This window comes from Falco cherrug, chromosome 1 (genome assembly GCF_023634085.1).
Source record: "Falco cherrug isolate bFalChe1 chromosome 1, bFalChe1.pri, whole genome shotgun sequence".
Lineage (NCBI taxonomy): Eukaryota > Metazoa > Chordata > Aves > Falconiformes > Falconidae > Falco > Falco cherrug.
The window spans coordinates 53,125,617-53,140,605 of NC_073697.1; the positions used below are offsets into that span (position 1 = coordinate 53,125,617).

General features: G+C 39.2%; 1 protein-coding gene across 3 annotated transcripts in view; it reads right to left on the reverse strand.

The window, feature by feature from the left end:
- The window catches only part of CLNK (cytokine dependent hematopoietic cell linker), a 63,545-nt gene that overhangs the window by 28,745 nt on the left and 19,811 nt on the right, over nucleotides 1-14,989 (reverse strand). For 2 of the 3 annotated variants that reach the window (XM_055701581.1, XM_027800684.2), the window contains exon 1: nucleotides 2,235-5,630. In XM_055701581.1, coding sequence (XP_055557556.1) covers nucleotides 2,235-2,441 — 207 coding nt within the window. In that variant the 5' untranslated portion in view covers nucleotides 2,442-5,630. Of the gene's footprint in view, nucleotides 1-2,234; nucleotides 5,631-6,143; nucleotides 6,194-7,203; nucleotides 7,276-14,989 lie in introns of those variants that run through there. The other variant, XM_055701572.1, reaches the window with a different exon arrangement.

The window sequence follows — 14,989 nt, forward strand, 5'->3', positions numbered from 1 at the left end:
GCCAGTTTAGTTATCTCTGAATTTGGCCTGTCACCACTCTTGAAAATATGATGAGTGTTTACTTTTATGATCATTGCAGACATTTGAAATTGTGCCTTGCATTATAGTATTTTCCATGTGGTGTTTGTATTGTACTGACTGTTTGCATATGTTACTTGCAAGAACATATTAACTAGCTCATCACAAATGTTATGCTTTAAAATAAGAACATGCACTGTTTTTGGGAATTTGTGCTAGCAAATGTGCAGTCCAAGTGAACACAATAACAAGTATGTATTGAATAGTGGAGTCCACAGAAATGTGGTGCTGAGAGTGACTCAGGATGTCTCTGGATGTATCTATACACTTGTGCTAGGCTTGTTCAAGATTATTTTCTGGAGTCTTGCTCAGCCCCACATGCTAGAACCTAACTGCTGGCTTCCTTCAGGAGGAGACTTGTACAAATAGTGCAGAGCTGAGATTAGTGCTGAGTGAACTCAACTGGGGGTACCCAGTGTCTTTGTAAGTTGTATTTTGCTACCAGAGACAGTACAGATGCATCCACGCACTTGCATCTTCCCTGATGTTTGTTTTAATCTCTTCTTGAACTCACAAGTAATGGTGAATCAATAGCTTCCAGAGATGTCATCTTCCACTAGTTAACTGTCCTTTCAGTTTGTGCTTTTTGAGTGCTACAAATTAAATCAATTTGTTTTACCCTCCAAGGACACTAAAAAAATTGATTATGACCCACTTTATTTCAACCTTTATTATGCTTAATGCCTATAATTATATTTCATTTTAACCTTCTCACTAAACAGGTACAATTCTTTAAAGCTTTCCTGAATTGTCAACCAACTTAGAAGATTTTGAACCTTGTATCCCCACTGTTACTTTCCTGTGAACTCTCTCCAGGTTGTACATGTCTGTATTACAACATCAAGCAGACCTTCAGGTGTTCTTGATAGTACATTTCAGGGTGAGGTTTGCCTTTTTATAAAAGTACATAAGAAAACCCACCACACCGTAGACAGACCCCTACATAATACATGCGTTTGAAGGCTCTTCTGCCTCCTAATGCTCTCCAGTTCAGTAGCAGATTGTTGTCAGCTAGGCTGAGGGTGGGTATTTTTTCAATCACTTGTGCAAACACTTCACACGTTTTCATCTAGACCAGGTTTCCAGATTTCTACTTGTGAGACCATCTTCTGTGAAATGTCAAAGACCTAACAAAAATCAAGGCATGTCACATATAATGTTTTATTTCTCCCTGCTACAGTTGTATTTCTTCTGAGAAGGAAATTGCTTTGGGTTGAGGACTTGATGAGACGTTCATGTTCACATTAGCAATTTTTTACATAATCAGACTTATTATTTCCAAAAGATGCTTTCAGACTGACTTTGTTTAATGGTGTCTCTGGCTATGTAATATGAACCCTTTGGTCAAGGATTTGCTTGCTTTCTTGTAAGAAATTTAGGTTACCACTGTTCTTTTCCATTGCTATAGAAACTCAGGACTCCTTGGAAAGTCCACAAAGATAATCAATTAATGTCTCAGAAATTACTTCAAATACTTCCTTAAGTGCTTTATCATAAGTAAATATTCTCCTGGCTGTTCTTTCCCTGTTCCGCTCTGCACTATTACTGCCTTCTACTTGGTATTAATCCCATATTGCATCTGATTGTAATTAACCTTTCTATGAAACCTGAAGCAGCCAAAGTATTGATTGCATCAACCTTCTTTAGTCCTTCTTTACTTGTTCCACTTGCTTATTAGGCAATAGACCTGTGCTTTCTTTTCATCTTTCTCTGGCTTGTAAGGTATTTGCAGTCTTTTCTTACACACCTGAGCTGAAATTTAAACCCAGCTTTCAGATACAAATGGGAAGACATTGAAATGTGTACTGTAGCTTTTCATCTTTTTTTTTCATCATTACATATGAAACCTTGAAGTTTATGACTCATATACTTGTTCAGCTTGACTTCTGTTATTTACACATAATCTTGTGATAAAGGTGTATTTCAGATTCAGACCATAAATGGAGAATTGATTAGCGAGCGAGTCACTTCTCTAACCTCCCACTAAAATAAATTAAAAGTTCTCATATATAATTCAGAATTCTCATGCTTTATTTTGCACTAAAAACCAGTGAGGATTGCATTTTCTGTTACCAGTGTTATAGCCAAGATGATATTAACAGATCTCAGGAAGTGAAAGAAAAGTAAAATTTTAAGAGGAACAGTGTGATACTTACAAAACGGTAGGTATTAGTGAGAACAATTCTTCTGTTTTCTGTATGAAATGAAGAAAAAATGTCAGCAGGTGTCATTCTGTAGAAAATGATGCAATAATATCTTATATAAAGGAATAAAAATCTGCCAACTACACAGTATTTTACAGATACTAAAACAACGGAGATGAAGCAAATCCACCCATGAATTTGTTGACCTGTGCAATGCATGAGGAAGTAGCTGTGTGGAAATGGGATTCACAACCACTAGCAAGTCTAAGCCCTCCCACAGAAAATACCCAGAGAGGGATGTGCTTGAACTCCTCTCTCTCTTCTGAGTTTTGCTGCTTGGTGCAGAACTGTAAGGGCTCACCCTGGAGAGCTTTGGGATCCTGGTCTGGAAACCTCTCTTCTGAATAGAAACATCTTGTTCTTTTAGTGACAGAAGAAAATCTGACCTCCTGCTTTCACGACTGAACTGGAAAATGAGTTGTGCTGATTTATGTTATGTAGTAGTAGCACAGCACTTACCCAGGCAATTGGTATCCTGGTTTCGGCTTAAGAAGCTCCAAATTCTTCTCTCCCAAACTAAGAATGCTCCAGCTATTGGGCTATAAACTACTCTAGGTAGTAGCTGCCTGGCTATGGAAGTTGGCTCATGGTATAGCCCGGACAGCATGAGCTACAGGGCCAAAGAGCTGGGGAATAGGAGAGTGAGTTCACTTGAGAAGTTCTGCCCTTAATCTGATTTACACATTTAATGCAGTGACTGCTTAATGTAAAACCACCGTGGTATGTCCTTGTCCAGTATGTGTCCTTGCTGAAGGAGTGGTGGAAGGACTGCTGAAGCAATCCTTGCTTAGGCTGCCTGCAGCCTCACAGAGCTTGCATCTGTGGCTACATAATAACCTGATTTCAAAAGCAGAGCATGAAGGTGTTTCTATTAAGTTTAACCTATAATATACAATTGCAGCATGCTCTAATGCTTAGGAGGAAGGAAGAACTGTGGACTGAAACTGTTTTATGCCAAGGAGAGAGACTTAAAACTAGACCCACGTCTTGCCGAGGTGTTGTACCCCGTGTTGAAGTGTGTGAAGGATGGGTAGCATCCCAGAGCCCTGCCTTCCAGCTGTGTTTTGAAAAAACCCCAGTCTTTACCTAAACAGCCTCTTTATAGTTGTCACCATTGTTCTTTTAAGGTCTGAATACTGCATGAGCCTGATATGCAGAGTTTTGTATACCCCAGCAGATGGCATTGAGTGTTCATTTATTCAATATACATAGTACTTTTATGTCTGCTCAGAGGGTCATTTGCCAGCGGTGAGGAGGGAGAATTATTCGTGCAAACTAGTTGTCTGATATTCTGTTCAGTTAGGCCAGTGCAAATCAGAAGTGAACCCAGTTAAATCAATGACATTACCAAGGAAAACTGATACAGGTGAGGATAACTAGGTGGTACCAATATAATAATGATACAAGGCAGCCAGTGTCTTAAATTGCAACTTCTGTTAATAAATAAATGGTTGTTCTATCCTCAGCAGTAAGAAATGAATAACAGTGGTAAACACCTAAGCTATTAGCCAGGCATTTCATGGCTTAATGCTAAAAGGGGACCATTTGACACAAGCCTTTGGGGTGATTTATTGCTATCCAACATTCATTTATAGTTTGATGTCCAGGTTGGTTTAGAACATATTCTGTTACACAGGATTCACCAGAATTCGGAGGAACTGCAGCCCTCCCCCTCCTTTTCTTCTAACACCTCCTTTGCACAGTGGGATGAAGGGAGAGACATGGGTGCTGCTCTCCTGCAGGCATTCCTTTTACATAAGGTGAATGCCCAAATATTTGCTCTGTGTTAGCTGAGGAGTGTGAACCAGCTAGAAACCACTCCTCCTGTTATTTAAAGATGACATTTTGGTAGCGAAGATGAATATTTCACTTGTCAGTTCCATGGTACATATCAGGCCTTCAGAATGAGATGTGCTGCGTGCCATCTGGGTGGTGGAAGGCTATTGAAGAGGCTCAGCACTTGGGGGGAGGTTATTTCTGCTGTTTACTATATATATCACCCTGAAACATCCAGTTTATTACAGAATCATAGAACAGTTTGGGTTGGAAGGGACCTTTAAAGGTCATCTAGTCCAATGCCCCTGCAATGAGCAGGGACATCTTCAAATTTCCTGGCTTCTGGTACACTGGCTGTTGTACAGGGATGGAAGAGGACAGGATCTTTGTGCCAGGTAGTTGCAATCAGCTGGACCTTCTGGCATCAATATTTTTTCCCTGCAGGCTAAAGACTTAGAGCTGGCAGGAGTCAGAGTCTCCTCAAGCTATAGGGACCGATCATGTTTTATTCAGTCTGAAATTTTTTGTTGCTTTGCTACATCCTTTATGAAATTAATAAATGGAGTATATAAATTATAACAATAGTCAAGTGTTATATTTCTATGGCATATGCGTGGGTGTGTTTCTGCCACTTGACAGAGAATGTCTGATGTCAAAGGAGAAAAGGGAAGAAATTAATTTCTCTTTAATTTGCAAGAGAATAAAATGGTGTGCATTTTGCAGCAACCTTGCCTGCTTTTCATAGTGACCTAAAAAAAAAGTCTGTTCAAAAGCATGACAGGTTAGCAATTTGTATGTGAAAACCCAATGTCAGAAACATAGCCCTTCTTTAAATGAGAAAGCAGAAGTTAAATCTGTTCTCATTGACTTCTGTGAGTCTGTGAACACACAGTGGTTTTTTAGTCACTGTTTGTGGTGTTTCAGCCAGTGACAAAAAGCAATAGTCTTGTGGGTTGTATTTTAATAAACCTTGTGATCCTGACAGAGTGTCTCCTAATCACTTCAGCAGAAGAAAATAAGGCTGGAAAAGCTTCAAGGAAGAGCCTGTATGGGAGGTTTCAGAGTCACTTTCTCTGTCTGGTCCAAATGTACAGTGTAAAACCTTGCCCTGTTAAGGAGATGGGCATCTTTGCCTGGCCTCTAGAGGGGTTCAGGAAGCTTCTACTTGTCTTAATTGCATAGTTTAATTCCAGGACAAAGCAAAATGCTAGGCAGGCTTTGCTTCAGAGACTGTGAAAAAGGCATGTGAATAAATGCCAGTTATGGTGAGCTTTTGTGATATGGCCAGCTATCCACAGAGAATAAAAGATTTGCAATCAGATGATAGACTGCTGGGTGTTATTTTTCCAGAACGGCTTTTTCTAGCCCTAAATCTAAATCTTCTATATTATATGGATATTGCATGCACTTAAGCAAATTTCACATAACATAATAAACATATGGTATCCCAAATAAATTTGTCTAGTTGTGTCCCTATTTAGATAGATAATTTTGTATGCTTTGCGTTAAATGACTCTTAGCTCAGCTACAGTTGTGAAATATGGTATCATTTTCCACTGTCTAAGTAGAAGTGTTTTACTTTTGAAGTCAATGTGATTGAAACACATGCTTACTACTGACCATAATCTGTCATGGAATCAGATTTAGAAATCCTGTGTCGTTGTCCCATTGTTTTGGAACAGCAAACAGCAAAAAGAGGAGAGTCCTTCATGACTGGTAGCAAAGGTAAAAGGAAGCTTGCCTCAGTTGCTTTCTGGAAGTCATCAGCCAACATAATGTTTTCAGTCCCCAACAAGAAGATGGCTTTTATTGATGGCTTTTTGCAGTGTATAACATCAGGAAGCCAACATTTTTTTGGGAAGTCTGTAAGTAAACACCTTTTTGCTTTCTTCAATAGTGGGTTTACATTTTCCACTTAGTGGATATCAATTTCTTTTCCTTTTTTCTTACAATTCATTTTAACTTTTAGGATCTTACAGTGTTCTGATCTGTCACACTTTGCATGTTACAAACTATCACTGAGTAATAAGTATGGTAAAAAGACATGCTATAGTACTTCCTTTTTCAGTACTGAAAGAATTTTACCTTTTGGTTGTATATCCAGATTCATTGCTGCACATATGTTTGGACAAGATCTAAAGACATAAAAAAAGAAAAAAAAACAATCCACTTAGTTTAATATTAGAAATTGCTATTGTTCTATGAAACTTTTCAAAAAGTGTAGCTTAACAGAAAGAGCAAAAGCTGCAAGAATAATAATTAAATTTGAAAAACAGTTTGGCAGATTTGGAAATTCAACAGTCTTGGGTCAAACCCTACATTTTTGTTCACTTACACCTCCAAGTTTGGTGTAGTTACAGAGAGCTCTACTTTGCAAACATTCATTTGAAACAAATACTGTAACGGCCTTATTGATGCTTTAGCATATTCAGTATATTGTTCAAAGGGATGAATTTGCTTAGGGAAATAGGAGCTAAACCTGTCTTTTAGCATGCAGCTGTGCCACTGCACATGGCTCCCATCCCATTCTGCCAGACAGCAGAATAAGTATAACAATTCCCCATAGTCCTGATGTGATGTTCTTCCATCCTGCTATTACTCTCCCATGTGGAATACATGAGATATATTATGTGGAAGAAACAGATAATAAATGGATCTTGACTGTACTCTGGTGTCCTGGATGATGGGCATCCTGGATGCCATCACCCTCTTTATCCACTGGACCTTAGATCTGTATCATCCTGTCCAGCAACATTTATGGATCGTTGCAGTAGTAGCACTTAGTATTCAGAAACCACAACAAGAAATATTTTGCAATGAAGATGTGGCCAGGGATCGCAGTAGGACTGCATAAATGCACACTTATTTTGTGTGCATTTATCTAAGCATCCACCCTTGGAATAGCCCAGAGTTTGAAATGCCAACACAAATTTTTGAGTTTCAACTGTCCCACTATTAGAATTACAAATTAATTCAGGTTAGCAGCAGCTTTTGAACAAAGAGTGAAGCTGAGTCGTTTCCTATTTACTGAGCAGGCTAGTCATCTGGTCTTTCGCTGTCTGCTGTTTAGAGCATGGACACATCAATAATGAAACTTCTATTGATGTTACTTGTCAGTGCTTTAAAAAGTAATTTATTTATTTACTTATTTTTTGGCAAAGTTGTCTTCCTGCTGTTTGGATCTGCTGGGCGATGTACTATCATTTTCCTGTTAGCTCTGACAGAATTGAACAAAGTTTACAGTTAGTAAGTGGGGAAGAAATGTGAATGTGAGCAGAATTGAGAAAGAAAAAAGTTTTCAGATCTGGGAAACGCATATATGTAAATTATTTCCTTCTTCTCTACCTCAAATATTTCCATTCTCTGAATATTTTGCTGATTTTCTTGTTTCAACTGTTTGGAAAAAAGAACGATGGCTTCTTGCTGAGAAAATATAAAGCTGGAAACTGAATTCCTGCATCCAGTGTTTTGGTTTCTTTGGAGTATGGTACTTATTAAATTTTTATACAGCTCAATAGGAATTAAAACCCAAAGACACCTAACCAAGATCTCTGTTGCTAGTAAAATACTTGCTAAACACCAGTGATGTATGTAGCTATCAAAGCTATAGAGATCAGTTCTCTTGGCCTCTCTACCTCTGGTTGCTCGAGCCCCACTTAGAAACAGATCTTATTTTACTCATGGAAAATAGTACTGATCTGTAAATCCTGGAAACAAACACTGAGATGATTTTAACTTTTACCCTTTGACCACTAGAGACTCCAGTGTTTGCAGCAAGAGTTAGGATTATCTCACCAAATAATTCCTACAAATTTTAAAGATGGTCACGTTCTCTTAATCAACCTAGTCCTGCCCAAATTCCTTTAAATTCATAGATCCTACAATCAAGTTTTAATTTTTCTTTACAAACACAGCCCCAAATATTATTTAAAAAAAAAAAAACAAAACCAAAGATCACTAATAAATAGTTGAATGTCCACAGCGATAATTGATTTTTCTGTCAGTGTGGAAATACTGGAAATAAAGGGCACAAATGCAAAGATGCAAATTTTAGGAGAATGAGAAGGTAGTTACTATAACTATAGAGAATTTTGGTTAAATGGTTAAATATATACTGCTGAATTATCTCTCTGGAGCACCAGGATATAAACAGGTAACTGATTTCTGTCATCTCTTGTCACAGCACTCTCAAAATATCAAGCTGCAACAACATCTTTTACCATTGCATACCAACATACTCTTCATGCCAGTCCCTCTGCTGTCTTCTCCTAGTCTCTCCTCATCCAGAGCACACTCGCTCTCTCTTCTCTCTGTTTCTTCCTTGGCTGCTCAACCTCTTAACAGAACCAGCCACAGCTGCACCTTATCCACATCAGCCAACCCACCGCCCCTGAAGCCAGCCCACAGCTCTATATTATCAATGTTAATTAACCTGCCTTCATTCCTCTACAGTCTCTATGGTCTTTATCATTCATGTATAATCTTTTTGTCCTTTAAAAGAACAATTTCATTCTTTTCAAAACTATTTCCCCAACTCCCCCTAAGGCAGTATGTATTACAAATACAAAAGTTTATTGCATATGAATATTATACATACAGTGAATGCATATTTTGTGTGTCTGAATTTACTGCATTCCTTCCTGACCCTTCTGGTGACAAATTTCCCAACATGCACCTGAAAAGTGACTTTCTACAAGTTCTTCCTTGCCTGTAGCAGGGAACTAGTTCAGTCTCTTTAGTCTGGTTCTGGTCTGTGTAAGATGCAGCACTGAGATTGCACACCTCTTTTGCTGGCTGTCTCCATGCGTCCTTCAGAACTACACACGTGTTACTTGTAACTAGTGGCATAAAACACTCAGAAGTACGAGATTTGTCTGAAACTTACCGTGGGTTCAGACTCTGAGGACAGTTGGCACCTTTTGGGTGATTTATGTTAATAAAATCTCCCCCTTGCCCAAAAAGATTACACAAAGCCTTTTTCATCATTTTTGCTTTAAAATACAGCTATGCCGTTTTTTAAATCCCTGTGTCTAATTATAGGGCCAAAGCTTTTTTCCTTCACAGGATTTTCTTCATTCTCTGGTCAATGCTACAGCAACATTGCTCTTCTGCAAAAAGGTGGGTTTTTTTCTATGCAATTTAGGACACTTTCACCTCTTTTAAATTAAGGAGAATGTGGAATTTCATTTATCTTGCTATGCTCTGTAACTTTTTCCATTTATGATATTTATTCCAGACCAACCAGATACAAGACCCTTAATTATGTCTGTGATAGTGCAGTTTAGTGGCACAGACAGAGCAGTGGTACCCATTCAGCTTAAGATTCAAGTTACATTATGTATGGCCAGAAGATATACTGGGGAGAAAAATCGAGGGTAGGATTCATTTTAAGTGATGATTTACTGATATTTAACTGCAGACAAATTGTAATGGAGCACCTACAGAAATATGGATGACATTTACATTAATGTCAACTGAATTAATCTTGATGGGTTCTGTTGCAATAAATTATTATTAATTTATGATGAATTGGATGTCTGAAAGTTTCTGTTTCAAAAGTCTTGAAATTTCCAAGAGTTATGAAATTATTAGGTAAATTGTAAGACACTCCATTTGAAAGTTTGTTTACTTCACAGCATTTAAGGGGATTATTGCTAGGGTAAATTTTACTTGCCAGGAATAAAAGGTGGCTAAGTCAATAGCTGAAGTACAGATGGTTAAAAACAGAAAAGTAATTTCATCTGATCTTTATTCTCTCTCTTTTCTTCTGTTTCAAGAGTGAAACAACAATAAGGACATAAATAGCTATTATATTAAATAGCTCTCCTCTGACTGCAGTACTTTACATGAACCAGTTAAATATTGCCTGACATTTTGTTTAATCAATTACTACATTCCAAAGGCCCTGCCATACTCATGTATCACATTACTCTTCATGAGAAACTGTAAGTGGCATCATTTGGCTCAAAATATTCAGAAGCAATTCCTTATTAGTTAAACATTATTGCAGTTATCTGGTTTTGTAGTTACTTATTTTTGTCATTATTTGTGTAGTTATTTGGTTTTGCAGATATGTTTGAGAGCTCCTACCATAGAAGACGTCCTCATTCATGATTCACAATTGTAAAGTTGGTCCCAGTCCAAAGGATGCATGAATGAGAGAAAACAGGTGGATACAACTAACAAACAGGGGGTAGAACAGCAACTGAATGTAAAAAAAAAGTTTTGCTAGAAGGAAAGGAAGAAAACTGGGAGCATGCAACTCTGTGCTGACTGTAGACATCTGAAGGGGGTCAGTCATTCACTAGTTTGAAAGTCCAGACACCTTTCAGGCCTGTGGAGAGAAAAATCCACCTTTATATCATTACTGCTCTTGAAAGAGGTCAGTATCATATTTTATGGGCTACTTAATACAATGAAAGGATCCTACTTTTTATCATCCTGATTATCCCAATCCATGGCTTAAAGCTATTTTTTGAATAAATGGTTACCAAGGTGATTATTAAGGGATGCTCTCTTTCAGAAACCAGCTTGTTTCCTGAAATGGTGGCTAAAGGTATGTGCAGTGCATATGGCAGTGTGACTGGATTCCAGGGGCCTTTGTAATCACAAGGTCATTCTCTTACAGGTGGTTTGCAAGTGCATTGTACTGTTCATTTTGTTTTCTGGTAACGTCTGTCTGTAGATACCATTATAAATAGCAGGGTTTGGGTTGGGGGAAGGCTTAGCCAGATCCGCTGTGGCCCTGATTAAGCAAAACTCAAGTCGGTAGAGCAGAAATAATTTTAAAATAGTTTAAATCTAACAACAGATAACATCATTGTCCAAAAACCCTAAGGGAATGCACAGAAGAGAGTTCAGTTTTGGAAGTGATACAGGCAAGTAAGAGAGATCACAATCTTGGATCGATTGGGCTATATCACTACTGAAGTTCAGCTCAGATTTCCTGGTTGCCTGAACACAGGTGTGCCATGCCATTGTGGGTGCCTGGGTATATCCTGCCTGGCATCCAGGTGCTGCTCAGGAGGGATCTAGGTCTCTTGCAGATCATGGACTGAACTTCTTTGGCTGGTGCCTGTAGAGTTAGACATCTGATAGCAGAGTCCAAAATCTCAAGCTTGCTGAATGGGGAACTGCTGTGAGCTAGAGCAGTTGCCTGAAATCATAGCTCCAGTGACTGCTCAGGCTGCAGGGGATGTGCGTCCCTGTGCTTGTAGTATGCAGCTGGGAGCGTAGAGCAGACTCTTCCCAAGGAAAAGTGAAGGATAGCTATCCATCACCTTTCCTATTGAATAATCTAGTGATCAGAGGAGGTATGTAGCTTAGTATCTCGATGATTGCTGTGTTCTGCTTATATTTGTTCTCCACTGAAGAGAAAACAGAGGTTCAGGAACCCGGCTCCCGTGCCTCAGCTGAGCATGTGCACCTCTTGATCTTCACTCACAGCCTCCTCTGCTGCATGTGATGGAGGAAGGGTGGGTTTTCTGCATGGTGTTTCGCAGTCCTGCAGTTCTTGTTCTGTGGGTGCTTTCCAAAAAGGGGGCGTGGATTCCCCCAAAATGTGAGCCCAAATCTTCCTTTTCCTGAATACCATAACTACATGCAGAAGGGCAGTGGGAGAGTTTCGCTACTCTCCCCATTCCTCCTATGGGGCAGCAATGAGAGGTGACTTTGGGACTGATCCTGCTGGTGGATGGGAGGTCTGCTTGGGGAGTACGCGTTTGAGCAAGCCTGTTCCGGACCTTTAACAGGCTGAGATGGAGCCTCCACACCCCGACTTGCCTGTGGTACCTGCTCAGCTTTTAAGCCCTTTTGAGGTAGTTTTGGACTGGCACAGAGTTGCCTTTCTGTGTATGTGAGATAATTTGCAGGATGCTGTACGGGCTCTGGCTGGGGTAGAGTTAATTTTCTTTAGAGCAGCCCATATGGCATTGTGCTTTGGATCTGTGAGCAGAACAGCGTTGACAATGCACCAGTTCTGGCTGTTGCTGAGCAGTGCTTGCACAGCATCAAGGGTTTCTCTTTTTCCTGTTCTTTCCTCCCAGTGAGCAGGCTAGGGTTGGGTGAGGGGTTGGCAGGGGACACAGCTTGACAGCTGACACCAGCTGACCAAAGGGATATCCCGCACCATATGACATTGCTCAGCAATAAAAACCAAGGGAGTGTTCTTTTGGAGGCAGCTACTGCGCAGTGATTGCCTTCAGACCACTTGTTTGGTTTAAATTTTTTCTTTCTCTTTCCTTTGTTTACTAAACTGCCTTTACCTCAACCCACAATTTTTCTTGTTTTTGCTCTCACATCTTTCCCTGTCCCATGGGTTGGAGGGAGCGAGTGGCTCCACGAGGCTTTGCTGCTGGCCAGGGCCTGCCCACCATGTGCACACAGGCAGGCAGAGCTGGAGGGAAGGCAAGGCAAGGAAGAGTCATTTGACCTTTCAGCTGTCACAGAGGTTTCAGAATCACAGTTTTGATGGGGGCATATAAACATTGTCCAGGTCTGAGGCAAAGGCCTAACCACTTTTCTGAAATGTTCCAGATACTGCCCTAAAACAGAGCTTTTTTTTTTTTTTTCCTTTTAATTTTTGAAGGTCAGTTTATGACTGAACTGCAGGGGATGTGCATCCCTGTACTTGTAGTATGCAGCTGGGAGCGTAGGGCAGACTCTTCCCAAGGAAAAGTGAAGGATAGCTATCCATCATCTTTTCTATCGAGTAATCTAGTGATCAGAGGTCAGTTCAGTACTTAACTAAAGTCTAACTGACTAAAATCAGTTTAGTACTTGGTGTCATGACATTACAAGAAACCTCTATAAAACAGATGCTCAAATGATTAACATATTCAAACTACTAGAGCTGTGGTCCTTCAAGTGCATCATGTAGAAGGGGACTTGCTCTTGTTTTTTTTTACCTAAAGTAAATGTTAGGAACATAATAATAAATATTAAAGGCTATATTCTCTTAGCATAAATAAGAAAACTTGAAAAAACTGTTTAAAATTATGGCTGGCACAATTAATTTGAATTATTTTCTTCAAAAAAGAATGTTCTAGGTTTCCCTGGCAACCTTTAAAACGATATGTATAAACACACCAACCATTCTACATAGTATCAGTTCAAATAACCCCACAGAAACACAAATACAATGAATGTTAACTAATTATTGTACTGGTTAAATGCAGGTTTTAGAAATGTCAAATAGAGACATTTTCTTAGTGCTAAACTGCATTAACAAGCTGCAAAATGCCAGCTTTTTGCAAGTCCACATACAAATTATTAGAAGATATTAAAATTAGCTTTTTCAGGAAAACAGGCCCCCTGGCAAATGTGTTATGAATTCCACTTCTCTAGTACTGGTTAATACAGGTATCCAGGCTGACAATTAGGATATACAGAATGCACTGTTATTTGTATTACAGCCTTATCTCCTTAGGAATTGCTGTAATGAATCCAAGCCAGGTGACTTGGCACTGGATGGGACAGATTAAGAGGAGATAAAATGATAAACCATTGTAGTTGAAGAAAAGGATGGCCCTACATGAAGGCATCTTTCAAGTCAAATGTGATCTTGCAGGAGAAAAAAAAAATTTTACTCAACCTGAACAGCAAATACTCACAGAAACCAGCCCTTTTAAGCCATTACTGTTGCAAAACTGAGATTTAGTTTTTGTTGTTGCGTGTGACGCTATGCTGTACAGAGAAATGCCTGGAAAAGATTTGGTGTTTGGCATGGTTTTCTTCCCATAACTCTTGTATGGAATCAGAGAAAACATATTCACACAGCAAGAGAGTGGTTTGGGACACTTCAAGCCAAATGCTGCAATATAACCTGAACCACATTGCAAAGATTCCTCGGGGAGGTGCGGCATAAAAATTTTGCCCCTGAATCAAATAGCATGAACCTTGAGCCTGCCTAGTCCTTGCGTTACCTTTCTTGTATATCCCCTTAATGGGATACATTGCACAAGACAGTACAACGCAGCTTCATTAATAATATGTACTTATATAAGTGTAGCATCTGCCACCTCAGTCCACACACTTGAGACCAGCATGCATTTAGTCATGTTTGTGTACTTTGAACTACTAATAAATTGTCAGGCAGTGACTCGCTGGCTGAAGAGATACTATCACGAGAGACAGAGTCTGTGAGTACCTGAAAGGTAACCACAGGCATTTGACTTTTAGAAGAATGCTAGTGGGAGGCTTTGGTACCCATGGTTACTGTTTGTATTACTGGGCATGTTTATGCCAAGAACTTTCTTGTCTACAACAGCAGCTCTGCCATGGCACAGTATAGAGGGGGAAGATCAGGCAAACAGTGGGTTGAAATAGAAATGCTTATTAAGTGCAAATAAAAATGGTCTCTCCATAAGTTTTGCTAAACTCACCTGAAATCGTATATTTTATGAGAAGATGAGAAAAACCAGGAATGAACCAAGTCTGTCACGTGGATAGGCTTTTTACATTTTTCAGTCCAAGCAGCTAAATACTAAAGTGAGTGGGCATGACTGAGGGAAGTCTTTAATGCATGTAAAATGGTTTATAGTAACATAATAATAAAAAAAAGATGCTCTTGAAGCACTGTGGTTTGTAAGCGTAGAAATGGGAGTCATTCAATTACAACACCTCATCTGAATTTGGTCCTGGGATGAGAGTAACACTTTGTAGAGGTTTAGGGCTGCATCACCGTGACAATTTTAATTTTTACATTTCTTAGCTTCTGTGCAAGCCCTTGGGTTTTTTTACATCTAAAATGGTAGAGAGTTTCTACTGGAATAAAAAGCAAAGATGCGAATGCAAAATGAATGTGGTTTACTTTTTCATGAAAACCCTGGTAACACAGACACTCTCAGAGGACATGCAAAATTTGAAAACGTTCCATCTAAAGATAATTCTGCCTGCAATATCTGTCTTTCAGAATGTTCATATATACATAT